This window comes from Danio aesculapii, chromosome 18 (assembly GCF_903798145.1).
Source record: "Danio aesculapii chromosome 18, fDanAes4.1, whole genome shotgun sequence".
NCBI lineage: Eukaryota > Metazoa > Chordata > Actinopteri > Cypriniformes > Danionidae > Danio > Danio aesculapii.
Genome location: NC_079452.1, coordinates 19288853 through 19309139, shown reverse-complemented (window position 1 = coordinate 19309139; position 20287 = coordinate 19288853). Strand labels below are relative to the sequence as shown.

General features: G+C 37.0%; 1 protein-coding gene across 1 annotated transcript in view; it reads right to left on the bottom strand.

Annotated features, from left to right (window-relative positions):
• The window catches only part of barx2 (BARX homeobox 2), a 36019-nt gene that overhangs the window by 2878 nt on the left and 12854 nt on the right, over window positions 1-20287 (bottom strand). Inside the window, exons 2-3 of the mRNA XM_056478686.1 lie at window positions 15219-15480; window positions 1294-1378 (exon numbers count right to left, since the gene is read on the bottom strand). Coding sequence (XP_056334661.1) covers window positions 1294-1378; window positions 15219-15480 — 347 coding nt within the window. The remainder of the gene's footprint in view (window positions 1-1293; window positions 1379-15218; window positions 15481-20287) is intronic.

The following is a 20287-nucleotide window of genomic DNA, read 5'->3' as shown; positions in this document are numbered from 1 at the left end:
TTATAACTCAGAATTCTGACTTAATAACTCGCAATTCTGACTTAACACGCAATTCTGACTTTATAACTCAGAATTATGACTTAATAATTCGCAATTCTGACTTAATAACACGCAATTCTGACTTAATAACTCAGAACTCTCACTTAATAACTCGCAATTCTGAATTTATAACTCAGAATTCTGACTTAATAACTCGCAATTCTGACTTAACACGCAATTCTGACTTTATAACTCGCAGTTCTGACTTAATAACTCAGGATTCTGACTTTATAACTCAGGATTCTGACTTTATAACTTGCAATTCTGACTTAATAACTCGCAATTCTGACTTAATAACTCGCAATTCTGACTTTATAACTCAGAATTCTGACTGTATAACTCGCAATTCTGACTTAATAACACGCAATTCTGACTTTATAACTCGCAATTCTGACTTTATAACTCGCAATTCTGACTTTATAACTCGCAATTCTGACTTAATAACACGCAATTCTGACTTTATAACTCAGGATTCTGACTTTATAACTCAGGATTCTGACTTTATAACTCACAATTCTGACTTTATAACTCACAATTCTGACTTAATAACTCGCAATTCTGACTTAATAGCTCAGAATTCTGCCTTAAATTTTTTTTTCTTACGTTTTTTTTTTCTATTAATTTTTTGTTTTTCAATTCAGTGGTGGGAACGGGCTTCCCTAGATATCAGACTTGCAGTACTCAATGAATATTCAATGATCAAAAAGAAATCAAAAGTCACTACTAACTTATGACTTGACTAGTCTTGTCGTTGGATACTTTACTCTTACTCAAGCAATTATTAATGTTGTTATTTTTACCATTACTCGAGTGAATCATTTCAGTAATAGTTTTTACCGCTCCGTTTTTGGCTACTCTGTGACAAATGTTGGCCTAGTCAAAGGTGAGGATGGTTATTACAGTGATTAAGGAAGACATATAGCCGTGTGGGCTGTTTGTTCATGCTCATTTATCTCCGAGGTAATCTTTTGTTCCTGCTTGAGAGGTTGATCACACTGACGTAGAGCTGTACTGTCCTTTAAATCATCACTCATGTCACACACACACACAGATGGCGCCCGAGGTCGTAGCCGTTACACACACTGATTGTATTGAGTGCTGAGGAGGGCAGCTCAAAACCGTCTAATGGACTTTTAATGATATGTCTCAGAGTTTCCATTCGTGGTGGATTTTGATCGCAGATGCTTTATTGACAGTTTTCTAATGGACTATAGGCTATGGAGGTCGACGATCCTGTGAGCTTGTTGGACTCACCATTTTCTTCCATTTCATGCGTCGGTTCTGGTACCACGTCTTCACCTGGAGCTGCGTGAGTCCCAGAGACTGAGCCAGATCCAATCTGCACACACACACACACACACACACACACACATACATAAGAGAGCAGTTCAATCAAAGAGCGCCAATCAAACACCAATGGAAGATTATTATTCCAGTCCCAAGCTGCCTATAGAGGGAGCATTTAAGGCAATGTGTTCATTATCAAGTCTGTTCAACAAGAAGTAAATAATGTGATAAGGCTTTATTTCGGTGGCTCAGTGGTTAGCACTGGCGCCTCACAGCAAGAAGGTCACTGGTTCGAGTCCCGGCTGGGCCAGTTGGCATTTCTGTGTGGAGTTTGCATGTTCTCCCCGTGTTAGCGTGAGTTTCCTCTGGGTGTTCCGGTTTCCCCCACAGTCCAAACACATACGCTATAATTGGATGAACTAAATTGGCCGTAGTGTATGAGTGTGTGTGAATGTGAGAGTGTATAGGTGTTTCCCAGTGCTGGGTTGCAGCTGGAAGGGCATCCGCTGCTTGAAACATATGCTTTAAAAGTTGGTGAATCATTCCGCTGTGGCGACCCCTGATAAATAAGGAATTAAGACAAAGGAAATTAATGAATGCTTTATTTTGATGGTCCAACGACTGCAACTGACTTTGTAACTATGTCAACTAGTGTCTGTTTATCATGTGTTAATATCTGATTGTCTCCAAAAGACATTATTACTGTGCACACACACACACACACACACACACACACACACACACACACACACAAAATGATTCTTCGGCAGTTCTTTGTGGTAATTGAGGGGCTATTTAGCACTGCTAAGTAGATTACAAACATAGGGAACCAATTTAGGTGTTATATTGCACAGTTTTTGGTGTAACTAAGATGCTACATATCAAATTTACATATGTAGATGCTAGTAGGGCTGCACAATATATTGTTTTAGCATCGATATCGCAATGTGCAAATATGCAATAGTCACATCGCAGGATCTGCAATGTTGAGTTGTGATTACAATGACCAGGAACCACATTTCAGAACATGATTTTTGGAGTCATTGCAAATTTGAACCCTAAAGCTGCCTTTTCGCTGCACACGACATTTGGACACGACTGTCGGAATACGCCCCTTTGTCGCACGGAATTTTCAGTGTTGTCGTGCACCATGGGAGAGAAGCTGATTCTCATGGTGGCTGAAATAAAGTGCAAAAAGGGCCTTTATTCATTCAACGTTCACCATGGTTGAATGAATGAATTAATGAATACTAGAAACTCTTAGACCGCTAAAAATTTTGGAGGGAATGTGGAAACAACATAAAACTTATATTTTTTTATTACTCATTTATGAATGGAAATGTTTTTTAAATATAGATATTATATATAAATATATATTTTCTGATTCAAAAAATAATGAAAAAAAAAAATACTATTTCTCATCTCGCGTGCACAGACCTGCTTGGAAAACACTTTTTAACAATTTATTTTTTATTTTTCCATTTATTTTTGCTTTTGAGTTGAATTATGGGACCTTGATCTTTCTTTTAAACAACTTTTAACCTTGAAAAGTTAGAAAAAAGTGAGATTTATTAATATGTTGAAGTTTAAAGTGATGTATTGTCTGGGTTGGTGTTGTAAATTATGCTACAACAACCTTGTTATAATCTGCCAGTATATTTTCTGTTGTTTTACAGATTCATTTCTCTTATATATTATTTCAATCTACTAAAATGTCAATAAAAGTCACTTTAAAAAAACTGTAGAGTTGAATGTACAACATCAAAAGTCAACAGAGCAGAGATCAACATCCCATAACGCAATTCACAACCGTAAATAAGCAGCAAACACTTGTGAATCACAAATTACTGAAACTACAATATATTTTTATTACACTAAATATTTATATAGAACAACAGTATAAAAAAGTGAAGAAAAAAATCCAAGAAACAACAGTAGTTTTGGTATCTGTGATCCTTCAGTCTCAAAATAAAGATGCAATTAGGCAAATATTTAAATTACATGATACTTATGTTGATTGTATTCAATTCAATTCACCTTTATTTGTATAGCGCTTATACAATGTAGATTGTGTCAAAGCAGCTTCACATGAAAGGTCATAGTAAGTTTGTAGTGTTTAAGTTCAGTTCAGTTTAGCTCAGTTCAGTGTGGTTTAATAATCACTACTGAGAGTCCAAATATTGAAGGGCCAATCCAACGATGCGCAGCGCTATAGATCCCGAACCATGCAAGCTAGTGGCGACAGCGGAGAGGAAAAAAACTTCACTAAATGGCGAAAGTGAAGAAAAAAAACCTTGAGAGAAACCAGGCTCAGTTGGGCACGACCATTTTAATTTCTCCGCTGGCCAAACGTCTTGTGCAGAGCTGCAGTCTCAGTGGCGGAGGCTGGAAACTGGCCTCAGCGAAGACTAGTCTGTCTGATTGTACATTAATTTGAAGACTGAATGTACAATTATCACAATATAAAAGTATATATAATACAACTATATATGATCTCCTTCTGTGGTTTCTGTTATGAAGCACTGTCGGCAGTATAAGAAAACTCCCAATGTCATCAATGACCTTTAAAACCCTCAAGAAAGTAACAAGAATGACCTCCAAGGAGGCAGGAAACTTCATATCTGAATATAATTGAGTGAAATCTTCAAGTCACCTGTTGTCTTGTGCATAAAAGCTGGTGGGTGGCCATGCAGAGCGCAGATGTATATCTAATCGCTGCAAAATTTCCCAAAGCTGGCATGACAGATCTGTAGGTTTTGCCAAACCCTGAACTGAGGAGTCTTCCCAGGCCCAGTGTAATGGCAGACCCGGTGTGGAATGCCTTAATCTGGCTGTATCTGGACGGCAGAGGAGCCCCGGACATGGTTTTGGGGGGAGAGGAGGTGGTTTTAGGGGGCATCAGGCAACAGCGTGTGACTAATGCTAAGGTCGGCGGCTGTAATGGAGGAGACGGATTTGAGGGAAACGGAGAGCCTGATATCAAACGAGTGTGCCGATTTGTACTTTGAAAAAGTCTCTCAGGATTACAGTCAGACTCTCTGAGGGTCCGGCGAGGGTCTTGATCTGCTGGAAATGAGCAGATTAACACTCGCTCACAGAAGCCTTGTTTTATTCTCTACTTCACTTTGTCCGTCTGTGAGTTCATTTCTTCTGCACTCTCTTCTGTGTTGAGACCAGTACTGTGGCAGTACCGTAGTAAAGCATCTTTTAACATTATGTGTAATTATTATTTATTATGTTGTTTAATTGAATCTAATATATTTCATTGTTTGTGTGTGTTTGTTATTTTGTTATTTGTATTTTTATGTCTATAAAAAGACTGTTTTATACTATTATAGTACACTTAACCTAGACTTACATATTAAAATAAATCTGTTACAAAAATCAACATCCTGGATTAATTTGCACATTTAAAATAGATTGAAATATATTTTATCCACATATAGGTCAATGCAAGAAAATAATGTGTTTCAAGTCCAAATCCAAATGCAAATGTCTGTTCCTTCACACTGATTGATATACAGTTGAAGTCAGAATTATTAGCCCCCCTTTAAAAATTTTTTCTAAACAGGGGGGCTAATAATTCTGACTTCAACTGTGTGTGTATATATATATATATATATATATATATATATATATATATATATATATATATATATATATATATATATATATATAGCACTATTAATATATAATATATTATATTATTATATATTAATATATTATATATAATTCTATTTACATAAATATTAACTCTGTAAAACTAATTTACTAAAGTTGAATATTTTACTCATTGCACAATATTCATTATTCATTATCACAAGTACAAAGTAAATTAATTTGTAGTGTTTTTATAAACACCTTCTTGTCTTCATAAACTGACAGAATTAAAATAAAATATGCATTTATTTATTATTAACATCATATCACATTATATATATATATATATATATATATATATATATATATATATATATATATATATATTTTTTTTTTTTTTTTTTTTTTAAATTTTATTTATTTTTTTTTTATGATAAATATGTTGAATTTGTAATAGAACTGTGTAATCGTGCTTTGCTCATCCCACTTTTACAAATTCATAAATGTATATATACAGTTGAAGTCAGATTTATTAGAATTTGTTTTTCTTTTTTAAATATTTCCCAAATGATGTTTAACAGAGCAAGGAAATTTTCACAGTATGTCTGATAATATTTTTTCTTCTGGAGAAAGTCTTAATGGTTTTATTTCGGCTCGAATAAAAGCATTTTTTAAAATTTTTATAAACCATTTTAAGGTCAAAATTATTAGCCCTTTAAGCTCATTTTTTTTCGACTGTCTACAGAACAAACCATCATTATACAATAACTTGCCTAATTACCCTAACCTGCCTAGCTAACCTAATTATTCTAGTAAAGTCTTTAAATGTCACTAAGCTGTATAGTGTCAATATATACTGTGTATATGCTGTATACTGTACAAGTGTCTTGAAAAATATCTAATAAAATATTATTTACGGTCATCATGGCAAAGAGAAAATACATTTATTAGAAATGAGTTCTTAAAACTGTTATGTTTAGAAATGTTTAAAAAAAAAAAATCTTCTCTCCGTTAAACAGAAATTGGGGAAAAAATAAACAGGGGGGCTAATAATTCTGACTAGTATATATATGACTAGTATGTATATATATATATATATATAGATAGATAGATAGATAGATAGATAGACACAGACAGACAGACAGACAGACAGACAGACAGACAGACAGACAGACAGACAGACAGACAGACAGACAGACAGATAGATAGATACATACATACATACATACATACATACATACATACACATACACACACATATTTATATATATATATATATATCTAAGTATGATAAGATCTCACCTTACCTAAGAGAATAAATAAAGGATGTTGCATATAATCCCTTAAACACGTTTCTTATAACCAATTAGTGAGGAGCTTTACCGAAAAAAATTGATAAAACAGATTAAAAAAATAGGTAAGAAGCATTGACAATGCAATTTAGACACATTGCAATTGATAGAAGAAGAATTCAACAGGTTTGGAGTGCGTATTTGATGCATAAGAAGTTAAAATGCACACCTACCTGTATAAGTATACTGCTTCTTTACTGAAAGGAAATAGATCTATAAACTACTGTTTATTGCAATAAGCAAATGACAAAAGTTATATTATTAAATATTTAAGTTAAAAATAAATGTTTTTTTATTTCCCTAATTTTCCAGACAGGTTTTAGTGAGCTTGCAGTTCACTCAAAAATACAGAACTTTCAGTTCTTATATGTAAAAAGGCCTACAGCACATGCATGCAAGGCCATTCAAATATTTTGCTCATCTCCAACTATTGACAGCAGCAAAATGATCGCAGCTCCAGAGAATCTCAAAGCAGCTCAGTGAGAGAGAGAGAGGGGAGATTTTCACTCAAGATATCTTAAGTGCTCTATTAATTTAACCTAACACCTGTAATTCCTAGAACATCTCTGCATGCCTCTTGTGATCTGTTCTCTTGCTCATTCACTCCCGTCGCCATGATTTGCGGCCATCACGGAGGCACTATGAATGTGCGGGAGACTCTCAGAGCTTCAAGGAGAGGTCATAGGGTTGAATGAGACAGTAGATGGGGGTGATCGCTCTGCTCGTGTCACAGCAGCTTAAAACACTCGATAATAAACTGTATAAATTGAGGTCATATATGGATATATATACATCCAAAGTTAAAATAGCATGAATAATATATTTACATACTACTGCACAAAATAATAGAGCTGCAATTTAGTGCTTTTGTTGAAACTGAAACAGAAAACAACACCGAACTGACAGAGTAAATATGAAATATGCCTTTATTTATTTTCTAAGTGTCACATCTGTCATATATCACTCTAAATTGCATTTAAGTAAAACATATGAGTACAAATGGAGTAGAAAATGAGGGCTTTTTTGAAGAAAAAAAACATCCCCAATCTTACTGTCAGTCATTTGTGGCTGTTTCTGCACAGTAATTGGTGGTAAGGAAGAGCAGCTCTGTGTTCGTGCTTATTATTACTGCTCAGAAAAACACACACTCACCCACACACACACACAGCATTCCAATCTCGGCTTGTTCCTTCGAATTATGAGTGTAATTTAAGCTGAGTTTGGGTCCTGACATTTATTCATAATGATGATGAAGATGATTATAATCATCTCTGCCTCGTAAAAAACCATTAAAACTTCACGATATAAATCATTACGCTCGATATTGCGACATGTTTTTTCATTGCTTTCATGTTCAGATTGTGTGGCCCAGGCGGACAAGCCAAAAACAGCACAAACAGCTTCAGGTGGTCTTTGAGGAAGATAAAACGGGACCCCGAGGCGCTGCGAGGCCCACTTGAGGAATTCCCCACACTTGTGTTTCATTCAGACATCAATTAATCCATTCATTCCTGAGGCCGAGCTGCTGGGTGTGTGTGTGTGTGTGAGACAGAGTGATCGAGCGCAGGTCGACTTGACCTGACTCTGAACTGAACAAAACAAGATCAGTTACCCAATTGACCCCAACAGAAACCAACAAAACTGACCTCCGCCACCCCAGCACACACACACACTCTAAAAAAATGAAGAAAAAAAAAGAGTTGCTGCTTGTTTAGGCTACTTATGTAAATCGAGTTTAAACAACACAATTATTGGCATTTTTTGGGACAACTTAATTGTATCGTGTTCAATCCATACATTCATTCATTCATTCATTTTCTTTTCGGCTTAGTCCCTTTATTAATCCGAGGTCGCCATAGCGGAATGAACCGGCAACTTATCCAGCACAGGTTCTATGCAGTGGATGCCCTTCCAGCTGCAACCCATCTATGGGAAACACCCATACACACTCATTTACACTTATACACTACGGACAATTTAGCCTACCCAATTCACCTTTACCACATGTCTTTGGACTGTAGGGGAAACCGGCCTACCCGGAGGAAAACTACACGAATGCAGGGAGAACATGCAAACTCCACACAGAAACGCCAACTGACCCAGCCGAGTTGAGTCGAACCAGCGACCTTCTTGCTGTGAGGTGACAGCACTACCTATACTGCGCCACTGCGTCGCCCGTGTTCAATCCACTCTAATTTAACTTAATCGTTTTTAGAAATGTAAGTGAACATTATTGAACATATAACAATTAAATTGTGCCTAAAATAAATAAATAAATTATTGTGTTGCTTCAACTCATTTTAAATAAGTAGTTTGAACAAGCAGCAAAAGACATTTCTTAAATGATGTTCGGTACTAATCGCTGCTGAAACATTTGAGCGCATGCTTAAACATCACGGATTGGCCATGTGCTCAACAGAAATGACTGTGATTGGCCATGAAGGTCATCAGTTGTTCGTTTTAAAAATTTCAGCACCGATTGGTAACAAACTTGATGCTTTTTTGTCAACCCTAGTCCCAACACAAATGGATTAAGTTCCATTGTGTGGAACCTTGTTTTTTTTTTTACATATTGGTCGGGTTTGTGTTTGTGTAATAAATTATTATACGTTAAAATTGTTGTTGGTATTATTAGTGTTGTGCTGTGTTCACACCAGATGTGTCTTGCACAAATAAATCGCGATATTCGTGCATAAATAGGTGAACATTTTGAGTTTATTCGCTTCATTTGCACGTGAAATTCACTTCACAACAGACACGGATTTGCGTCATGAGCAGGGCTTCTGTCTGCCAGGTGACTCTAGTTTAATTGTAAAATGGCTGACATGGATTTTATTGAGAGAGTAGCTGTGCTTTAAGTGGTTTAGGAAGGCTGAACAACAGCGAAGATTTCTTCGGCACCGTGTCTGAATCCACTAGATCAGGGATGTCAAACTCAATTCCCAGAGGGCCGCGACCCTGCACAGTTTAGTTCCAACCCTAATTAAACACACCTGATCAAACTAATTGAGTCCTTCAGGCTTGTTTGAAACCTACAGGTAAGTGTGTCGGAGCAGTGTTGGAACTAAACGGTGCAGAGCTGCGGCCCTCCAGGAATTGAGTTTGACATCCCTGCACTAGATCCTTTCAAAGGTGCACCCAGCTCTGTGAGTTCATCAGCATCAACAGAAACTATACCTGGATGATGGAAGCTTTAGGCGGTGCTTCAGACTGAGCCGAGCCCAGTTTGATGAGCTGCTGTACGGTGTCTGCAGTAGGAATTCCCCTCGGGACACCAACAACAGGCGCTACGTCATAATCATGGCGCAAATATTCGCTAAAGTTCATATTTTCCAACTGGATGTGCAAAACGCTTAATTTACGCGAATCGCATCATTCGTGCCTCCTCAATCGCGCGATTCGTGCTGCAGGATATCTAATCGCATCTTTGCTTTGACTTGTAAATAACTCACACATGACGATTCATCCGGGTCTGGTGTGAACACACCGTTAGTAGCAGTATTCATTAGTATTAGTCTGATTTGTCTGTCTCCACCTACATATCACTTGTGTTAAATATTTATAGGGCTGTTAAACTCAAAATAAAAAATATATAATAAAAAATTGCACTTTTTAAAGGGATAGTTTACCCCAAAATGAAAACCGTCATCATTTACGCTCCCTTCACTTGTTCTAAACTTGATTCTTTCTTCTGCTGAACATAAAAGAATATACTTTGTTGAATGTTGGAAACCTGGAAACATTGATTTCTATAGTGTTTGTTTTTCTGTCTACGTCAGAGGAAGTCTTGTGACACACTGACTTCTGTGTTTTCATTGCACGTCTGCTGGTGGCGATAGTTACAGACAATTATGTCTGACAGCAGCTCGTACACCAAATCCATCCTCAGGCTAAGTCTGACCAAAAATCCAGAGAATTTCACTGTGTGTGTGTGCACGTGTACTTGTTTTTATATCCCAATGGGGACTTCAGCATAAGCGCACACAGATTCATGGGGACTTGTGTGCAAATAAATCACACAGAATGAAGTATTTTGAAAATGCAGTCATGTTTCTGTGTGGCTTGGGTTTAGAGGCAGGGTTTGAGTAGGGGACAAAATAGTAGAAACATAAGGTCTATGAGAGTCTCCACTGGGATATAGGAACAAGTGTGTGTTTGTTTGTGCTTTTATATACCAGTGGGGACCTAAATCTGAATGCTACAGACCCATGTGGAACAAAATTGAGATCCTTCTGGGTAAACATCCATCTATATCATACAGAAAGCAATATTGTAAATTAATATGTGAAAAATAAATGACATTAAAGGTAGGGTTGGGGTAAAGGGATACAATATATACTTAAAAAAATACTTTTGCTGCTTGTTTAAACTACTTATTTAAAGTGAGTTGAAACAACACAGTTCTTAAGGTTTTTTGGTTGACGCTCCAACATCAGACTAACCTTGAATTTTTGTTGTATAGGAAAATTAGATTGACGTCTGAACCCAAAGTCAGTTTGAAGTCAGGCTCCAACATCAAGATGTTGGATTTTGGCTAGTTAATGGCAAAACATAATATCGACCTCAGATAATATCGACATCTACTAACGTTAGACCTTAACACTGTATAGACGTCACATGAAATTAAAGTGACGTTAAATTTTAATTAGGTAAATACACAACATTAAACCACGTCAGCTGATGTTAGACTTTGACGTTGTGTGGATGTCATATCATGACATTCAAGAGTTCACACTTAGCTGATGAGTGATAAAACAAGCCCTGAGCTTGTAAGATCCTCAAGCCCTGGGCTCCCTCCCATTGCAGGTCGAGAGGGGAGTTTGAGCTCAGGTAGATCTCGATGACTCCCCCTTGCTTATTTGTAGCTAAGTGTCAGATATGGATGGCTGAGAAGAGGTGTATTCAGGCCTTGGCTATAAATATTTTGGATTAATTTTTGTTTTTGAACTGTGGGAGGAAACCACAGGACCCGGGGAAAACCCACACGAGCACGGGGAGAACGAACAAAACTCCACACAGAAATGTCGCTTGGTTTGGAAGGGAATTAAACCAAGGGCATTCTTGCTGTGAGGTAACAGTGCTAATCACTGGCCACCGTGTCACCCGTTTAGAAGGAAGGAAAGTAGTGGGGGGTTCGACAAGACGAAGATATTGAGATAAGAAAACTCTGGTTATTTATAGTGAGTTAGGAGTCGTCTAATAGGATAATTGGTCATGAGCTAATGCTGGAACAGCTGTGAACAATCATAAGCACACGATCCTCTCGAAATTTGTTTATAAATAAACTTCACTTAAATTTATGTTGGATTTTCGTTAGTTAATGCCACAGCCTAAAACCAACCAAATATCAACACCAGCTGACATCAGTATTAGACAGAAAAGTGACGTTAAATTTTGGTCACCTGACGTCGCAACCAAAACAAAACTAAAGGTCAACATCATATGACATTTCAATCCACCTAAATTATTCATTCATTCATTTTCCTTCGGCTCAGTCCCTTTATTCATCAGGAGTCGCCACAGTGGAAGGAACCACCAACTATTCCAGAATATGTTTTACACAGCGGATGCCCTTCCATCTGCAACCCAGTACTGGGAAACCACCTAAATTAGTAAAAACGAGTATGTTCACGTAATCAATTTGTGTTGGGACAACATGAAGGAATTGAGTTGAAGCCAGCATTTTTTACAGTTTATAAAATCATTACAGTATATGGTACAGTATATTGTGTGTGTATGCGTCCATTCATGAATGTGTGTGTGTGTGATATACTCTCAGAATCACTGTAGATGAAACAGAGCAAATTTTGATGGATTTTCACCCAAATGCACCCTTTAGGCCATAATGGAAACGCATCCACCAGGGCCAAATCTGAACGCAGAGCCAAACTGAAATGGAAAATGTGTTACGGCCCGAAAAACCATCCCGCGAGAGAAGACCCGCGACATGTAGATTACCTCATCTCATTGTACAAAGCCCCAAAGTTTCTAAAATGCACCTGCGTGTGCTTTAAATGATTGGCATGAAATCAATGTAATACATTTTTGTTTGCTGTTCTTGGCGCGCGTCCCTGTTGTCTTGAATGGGGTAGTGTTTCTTTTTAAAGACTTCTTTAGCAATTCAAAGCACGGTTAAAATGTTACTGTCGTCCTAACACCGAGCAAGGTAGTCGTTTGGCTAACAGCGATCCGCTTCATGTGTTTATTTCAGGTTTTATATGCACTCAGAGTACTTTTTAATTCACGGTACATCATAATTGCTTTGCTTTCTTTGAGGTCACATGAAGTCAAATTCCTGTTTTATTTGTTTTCATGTTACCGGTTTCATTAAAAATGTACTGTAGTATTAAAAAATGCAAGAAAGGCAATTTGTTTTACAATGAATTGCATGTTAGCACGCTTGTAGTATATTAATTACTCAAACTCTTATGTGCTTTTTAAATGTTTCTGGTTCCATTATAAGTCATAAAAGCATAGCTATGATATGAATGAATAAACAAACAAATAAATAAATAAATATAACATTTTATTTAACATATAAGATGTTCAATGTAAATATAATAATAATATTAATATGTATATGTACACTTTCAGAAATTAAAGTACAAATGCTGTAACGTAGGTAGCAGGGCTGCACAATATATTGTTTCAGCATCGATACCGCAATGTGCAAATCTGCAATAGTCACATCACAGGATCTGCAACGTCAAGTTTGGATTGTAATTAACCATAAAACAGCTTAAAACCTGCCAATTTTAAGGCTAATCTAATAATACGAGCGTATTTTGTTTGGATTGGTTTTTAAGGCCTGCAACTGTAAGATTTCAAGTTAATTCAAACCATTTGGGCACAAGAAATTATAAAGTTTGCTGCTTTAACAAAGAGAAATTGTGTTTAATTATTTAATACAATATGACTATGCTACATATTATTTTTTTTTTATGATTATTGAAATTCTATACTTCAATACTGTGAAACTCCAGATGAAAACCACACAGTGTGGTTTATTTGATTGTTATATTTGTTCAGTGTTTTCATCTGTGTTTTGATTTATTCATTTTGTATATTTTATGCTGATGCACTGCTCTGCAAATGATTCCAATCAATATAAGTTTAGCAATTGTTTCCAAATAGGGTCATCTTGTAAAATTATATTCATACTGCTATATATATTGCAGAAAAACGTAATATAGCAATGTCAGTTTTTTCTAATATCGTGCAGTCCTAGGTGGTTCTCTTCCAAAAGGCTTTTCACGAGTTCACACTTGCGAATGTTTAAGAATAAGGCGTATTTGGCGTGCTGTCCGAGGAGAGGGCTCTGAGCTCGGGGAAGACACCCCAACTCGTGTTATTCCCCTTATCAGGGAAAAGAGAGGAGTTGGGATTCGAGCGAAGTGTCTAGCCCGGCCCCAGAACGCTCCCCCCGGGAATGTAATGCTTAAGAGGTGAGGTGTTGGGGTGGTGGAGGGATGCTAAAGTCGTGAGATACTGCAGGTAAGACTGCTTTGGAATAGGGGTTTGGTCAAGAACTGATTGGATAATAGAATAATTGTCAATGATGTATTTAATGCTGAAACTTCTGCGCATGCTCCTCCCGAAATTTATTTACACAACATCACTTATTTTATTTTTTTGTACTTTTTAGGTACAAATTATGTGTCTTTGAAGTACAAAATAGACCCTTTAGGTACTAATATATAACTCTAAGGCACCAATATGAATCCTTTATATTCTAATATATAACTTTTAGGTAAAACTATGCATCCTTTAGGTCAGGGGTGTCCAAACACGGTCCTGGAGGGCCGATGTCCTGCAAAGTTTAGTTTCAACTCCAGTCAGACACACCTGGGCTAGCTAATCAAGCTCTTACTAGGCTTTCTAGAAACATCCTTGCAGGTTTGTTGAGGCAAGTTGGAGCTAAAATCTGCTGGACACCGGACCTCCAGGACCGAGTTTGGACACCCCTGCTTTAGGTACTGAAGTACAAAAGTGTACATATATTATAACATGTTATAACATAACATATTATAACAGTAACATGCATATGTGTATTCTGTATGTGTGTGTGTGTGTATGCTTCTACAGTGTAATTTGAAATTGGATATAAAAGATATCAGATATTAAATTAAAATGTTGGGTTTTGGATTGGAAAAGTTACAACCCAGGCTCATTATTGATACGTACCCCTGTATACATTTCTAGTGAGCACAAAATACATCCCAGGAGCTACATTTGTTGCAGTTTTAGTTTTTGTGAATCCACCAGAGGTCGCTGTGTACGCTTTTTCAGATCTCAAATTTCTCTCGCGATTGCCGCTCATGCCTGCTTTTCCATCGTAAATCCTCTGACTGACCGAATGACCGAATGACCCACCTTTCTCCTTCCCTAAACCCAACCAACAGTGTTTTCAAAAGCAATCCAGAAAAAGAAAAGCCCTCGCGGCAGCCTGATTTTTACCACGTTTACAGATTTTACCACATTCTCACCCTGTTATTTACTCATTTATTTCATTTTCTGCTGTTTGGTTTAGTTTTACCTGCTTTCTGGAGCCGTTCTTCATCGGACTCAAAGCCCGTCGTCACGGTCAACTCCTCTCTGCATCACAAGTCAGCCGACGTACGCAGCGAGCCGCTGGAGAAACTGGTAACAGCGGAAAAGCTGTCCACACGGAGGTAAGTGGTCAGCTGGTAAGCACGAAAAAAGCGGAAGCTGTCGGCGGCATCATACTGTCCTGTATCATTCATTTTAAAGATGAAATGCAGCCAGACGTAGCTCTAGCTACATAATTTGCGCTCTCCAGAAATGTATGAGGGGGAAGTTTTCACAATGAGCCTGTGTTGCAAACTTAAATATAACTTCTGTCAAGCTCAAATATTGGATATAAATGCCTGACTAAAATCAAAAGCACAGTTTGAGATGTTTCCTTGAACCCACACTGACCTGTCTGGAGTGGAGAGGTATTTCTGCTTCTGGAACTTCTTCTCCAGGCCCAGGAGCTGCAGCTCGGTGAAGATGGTACGACTGCGGCGGGGTTTCTTCAGCCGCGGGGTGCAGTGCTCCGTATCAGACTCACTGCTGATGCTGACGGGGGTCTCACTGGATGGAGGCAGATGAGGAGACGCCTGAGACAGAGGAGACACACTGCTGGACGCCTGGTGTGTGATCACAGACAGCAGAGGATACGACCTCAGAGGAACAGAGCCTGGACAACAAGAGCAACACAATGATTAAACGTTTGGTATAATGCACTTATTATATACAGTCGAAGTCAGAATTTTTCACCCTCCTGTGAATTTTTTTCTTTTTCAAATATTTACCAAAATCATGTTTAACAGAGCAAAGCATTTTTCACAGTATTTCCTATAATATTTTTTCTTCTGGAGAAAGTCTTATTTGTTTTATTTTGGCTAGAATAAAGCAATATATTTTTTTTTCGATAGTCTACAGAACAAACTATCGTTAGACAATGATTTGCCTAATTATCCTAACTTGCCTAATTAACCTTGTTAGCCCGTTTACATGTCACTTTAAGCTGAATACTATGGAGTCAATCTAATGCCATATATACTTGCCAAATAAAAGAAGCAAACCAAAAATTGTATTGTATTGAGTATTGTAAAGTATTGAGCAAAAATAAATGAATGCAAATTTCCAAAAATCGCAAAGCGAAAATTACATTTTGAGAAATAAAAATTTATTTTGTAAACAAAAGAAAAAGAACTGCAAATAAAAATATAAATTTAATTATTTATATATATAAAGATTTTAAAGCATTCCCTTTCCAAAACCCATTCAGTCATTTCTAAGGTATGCGTAAGATTTTTAATTTACCCTTTAGTTTTTTTTAGGACAACAGTATCTTCAGCAGGAAAAATATCCAAAGATGTCCTTTTAAATCATAATGAAATCTGTGTTTTTGAAACTAATAAAGACAGCAGAAGTCAATAATTCCTTTGAATTATTTAGCCTGATGTGTTTACTGCTCCAAAATATTATAAATCTTTCAAAAAATAAAATATATTATGTTTAAAGGGGAAAAAAGTTTTTGTTTTTTACCCAGACTTTTAAAAAGAATATATTTTATAGCAGTAATCGCAATACCGTGATATTTTTATCCAAGGTTATCATAGCGTCAGAGTCTTATACCGGCCCATGCCACGGTATTTATATGTATATGCACTGCTTGATTTTTATTTGTAGTCTTTTTTGAAACCCACGCCAACACTGGGAGAACATGCAAACTCCACACAGAAATGCCAAGTGGCCCAGCCGGGACTCGAACCAGCAACCTTCTTGCTGTGAGGTGACAGTGCCAACCACTGAGCCACCATGCCGCCCAAAGAGTGAAGTGTTTTACTTAATTTTTACCTTAAATTAACCTTTCTTTACTAAAGTCATATTAATAAACAAAGAAATGTGTCCGTATAGCTGTCATACAAAATATAATTGTATATCTTTAGGGCTGTATTAAGTCTATAAGACATGACTTATTGTCTGACTCATGACTCATGTACATTATTACAAATTGGTGCCTGTAAAGCCTATATAAAGATAAAAATATATACAAATTATCATTTTAAACTAGTCATAATTTATAACGATTATTCTAAAGCATTAGAGAAGAATCAGTTATGAAGTTGCGCATCCCTTAAACATCACACACGACTGTGAAATCTAGTTTACAAGCTGCTAAAGTGAGCCAGCTATAACCCCGAGTTTTAACAGCCGTCACGCCTGAGTGAACTCAAACCTTGTAATGGTGGCGACCCACCTTCACTAATGGCGTAGGTAAGTGTTAAGAGTGTTGGCCTGTGTGATGTAAGGTGGCTGAACTGCAGTGATGTAACTGCAGTTTCACACTGAACTCTGGGAGGATAATGACTCTCCTGTGATACACACTGACACCGACATGATGCACTCTGGGTAATAATTTTTTAACTGAGACATCAGTACCACCTTCCTTAGGTTTTAATATTACTAACTCTCTCTCTCTCTCTCTCTCTCTCTCTCTCTCTCTCTTTGTCTCATGCTCTTTTATTTTTTCAGACATCAGCAAGACGCCAGAGTCTATAAAAAGCAGTACGGGAGCAGTCTGAGCGTAGAGAGAGGTCGTGTAGTGTATAATACCTCCAGGAGGAAAAAAAAAAGCTTATGTCGTCAAGATAAATAACTGATCCTGTGATTTACTGAGGAAAGCGAGAATGGGAGAGCGTTTTTTTGTGAAATGAATACATGATGTCATGTCCGTTTCACAGGCAAAGTGGCTGCAATCTTATTTAATCCGCAGTAAATGCCTGACATGTCTTATCTGATGGATAATTGCTTGTAGATAAAAGGAAGAAATGTTTGCGGTAAAGCCCGTTTTTTTTATCAAAAATCATTTCCTTGTAGAATATGACCTGAAGGAAACACTAGTTGATATGACAGCAATGTGCTAACAATGGAAAGCCTTCGAGATTCATTGTTTTTATATATTTGCACATTCGTTCAGTGACAACTTGTGACCAGTGGTGTAAAGTAACGAATTACAAATACTCAAATTACTGTAACTGAGTAGTTTTTTTCAGGAGTTGTAATTTACTAAGTAGTTTTATAAATGTGTACTTTTACTTTCACTCGAATACATTTTTAGAGCCGTATCGGTACTTTTACTCCACTACTTCCCTTCAACCTGCAGTCACTACTTTATTTTTTCCTGTCTATGAGGATTAGAAAAATCAGTCCTGTGATTCCTGTCCAATTAAATTGCACATAGAAGGTTAATCGCATCATGATGAACTACCTCAAGACATGTGCGCTTTATTTCGCAGCAAACTGTAAGCATTTCAAGAGTTCCCACTTAGATATGCTTGGCGTATAAAGCAGGTTTGGCATGCTGTCCCGGGAGAGAACCCTGAGCTCAGAGATATTTGAGCCCAGGGCTCCCGCCCGGTCGATAAGCATATCAGGAGATCTGAGATCAGGTAGGTCTCGAGAGCTCCCCCTTTAGAAAAGGGAGGAAAAGGAGGAGATGGGGTGGAAGGGGGGATTCTTCCAAACGAAAATAGAACAGTAGGGAGAAAATGATCCATTTATAGTAAACTAGGATCACTCTGATTGGATTATTACTGATTACAGATGAGTGGCCAGACGTGCTCAATCATATCACGTGCTCCTCTCGAAATTAGTTTATGAAACTTCACTAAAAGTGTCCAAGAAGATGTCAAAAATCTTTACACACATTGACCCAGAGACTGTTTAGATGCATGTCAGTGATGAGAAGATGACGGATGTTTACTGTATGGTGACGGAACACCCAGCAGGGGTCATAACGTTAGATTGATGTTGTACCCCAACGTTGTGGGGATGTCGCGTTTTGTTTGGAAATCAAAATCAGTTTCACATCAGAACTCAATGTCAGGCCTATTCCAATGTCCAACGTCCAACCTAAAATCAACCAAATATTAATGTCCAGTTTTTACCGAGTTACTCACTGTACCTCAATAAACTCCCCACTGGAAGGGTTTCGGGGCAAGTACGATGGATACAACTCGAGCCACTGCTGAACTTTTATTGCGTTCACACACACAATGTTTGTCCACAATTAGACAGCCTAAGTACTGGCGATACATTAGTCTGTCAAACTTCAACGTTCTTCCTCGTATAATCAACAGTTGCTAGTAGCTAGCTAGATAGCTAGCTAGGTTATAAACCGGCAAGCGTACCGGCCCCAAACAATAACTAACGAAACTTGCGTCTTAATTTATATACAGACACAACCTATCGGCTAGAAACAGTAATACACATCTCCATAATCAGAATTATGACTTATATGAAAATATAATATAAATGTGCCTGCATTTAAACTAACATGGAAAATATACATACTTATTTATTCTTCAAATACTCTGAAGCATAATAACCCCATATCATTAATAATATACATATTATAAACAATACTGACACATACTAGAAAGTCCTACAATTAATGTCTAATGACAATACAGTTGACGTTGTGTGGACGTTACCACTATGACGTCTATCAGACGTTGGATTTTGGTTGACATACCTGCCAATTAAATGTCAATATCTGACATCAATAGGACGTAGGTTTAAGATGTTGGTTCGATGTTGGATTTTGGTCAGTTTCTAACAACCTAAAATCGACCGAATATCAACGTCATTTGACGTCATTATTGGACATCAAAATAACGTTGTCCTTAGACGCTGGCTAGACATTAAATTTTGGTCACCTGACATCACAACCTAAATCTAACCTAATATTAACGTCTTACCACGTTGTGTGCCTGCTGGGCAATAACTAAATGCACTACACTGAAATTTACATTTACACACATCAACGAACTAAGTAAACACATCAGCTTTTAACAGCGTAATACTCACTACTCATGAGTACTTTTGAAAGGTCTACTTTTTACTCATACTTTGAGTAATATTTACAATAGAGACTTTTACTCTACTTGCACTACATTTTTAGGCAAGTAATGGTACTTTTACGTACTTTTAATTATGATTTTTTAGTACTTTTTACACCACAGCTTGTGACACGATCCCAATATTGTTTACCATGGTGCTTTGAATATGTATATTTAAATCACATATAAATATGACTTGAAAACAACATTAGCACTATGTATTTGACTGTAAAGAATGCTGTACTTTGTAAGTCATTGGATGCTAATATTGGATGAGTTCACTATTTAAAATTTGCAAAGCATCCCAGCAGACACATAACATCATAAGACGTTAATATTAGGTTAGATTTAGGTTGCAAGCATCTGAGGACAATGTTATTTTGACGTCTAATAATGACTGAATTGACGTTGATATTTTGTTGATTTTAGGTTGTGTGAATAAAATCCAGCACCGAGCCAACATCATATTGATATCAAATACTGACATTTATTCAACAACCAAAATCCAATGCCGTTAGACGTCATATTGGTAACGTGACGTCCACGCAACGTCAAGCTGTAATATCATTAGACGTTGATATTTTGTTGTTTTTA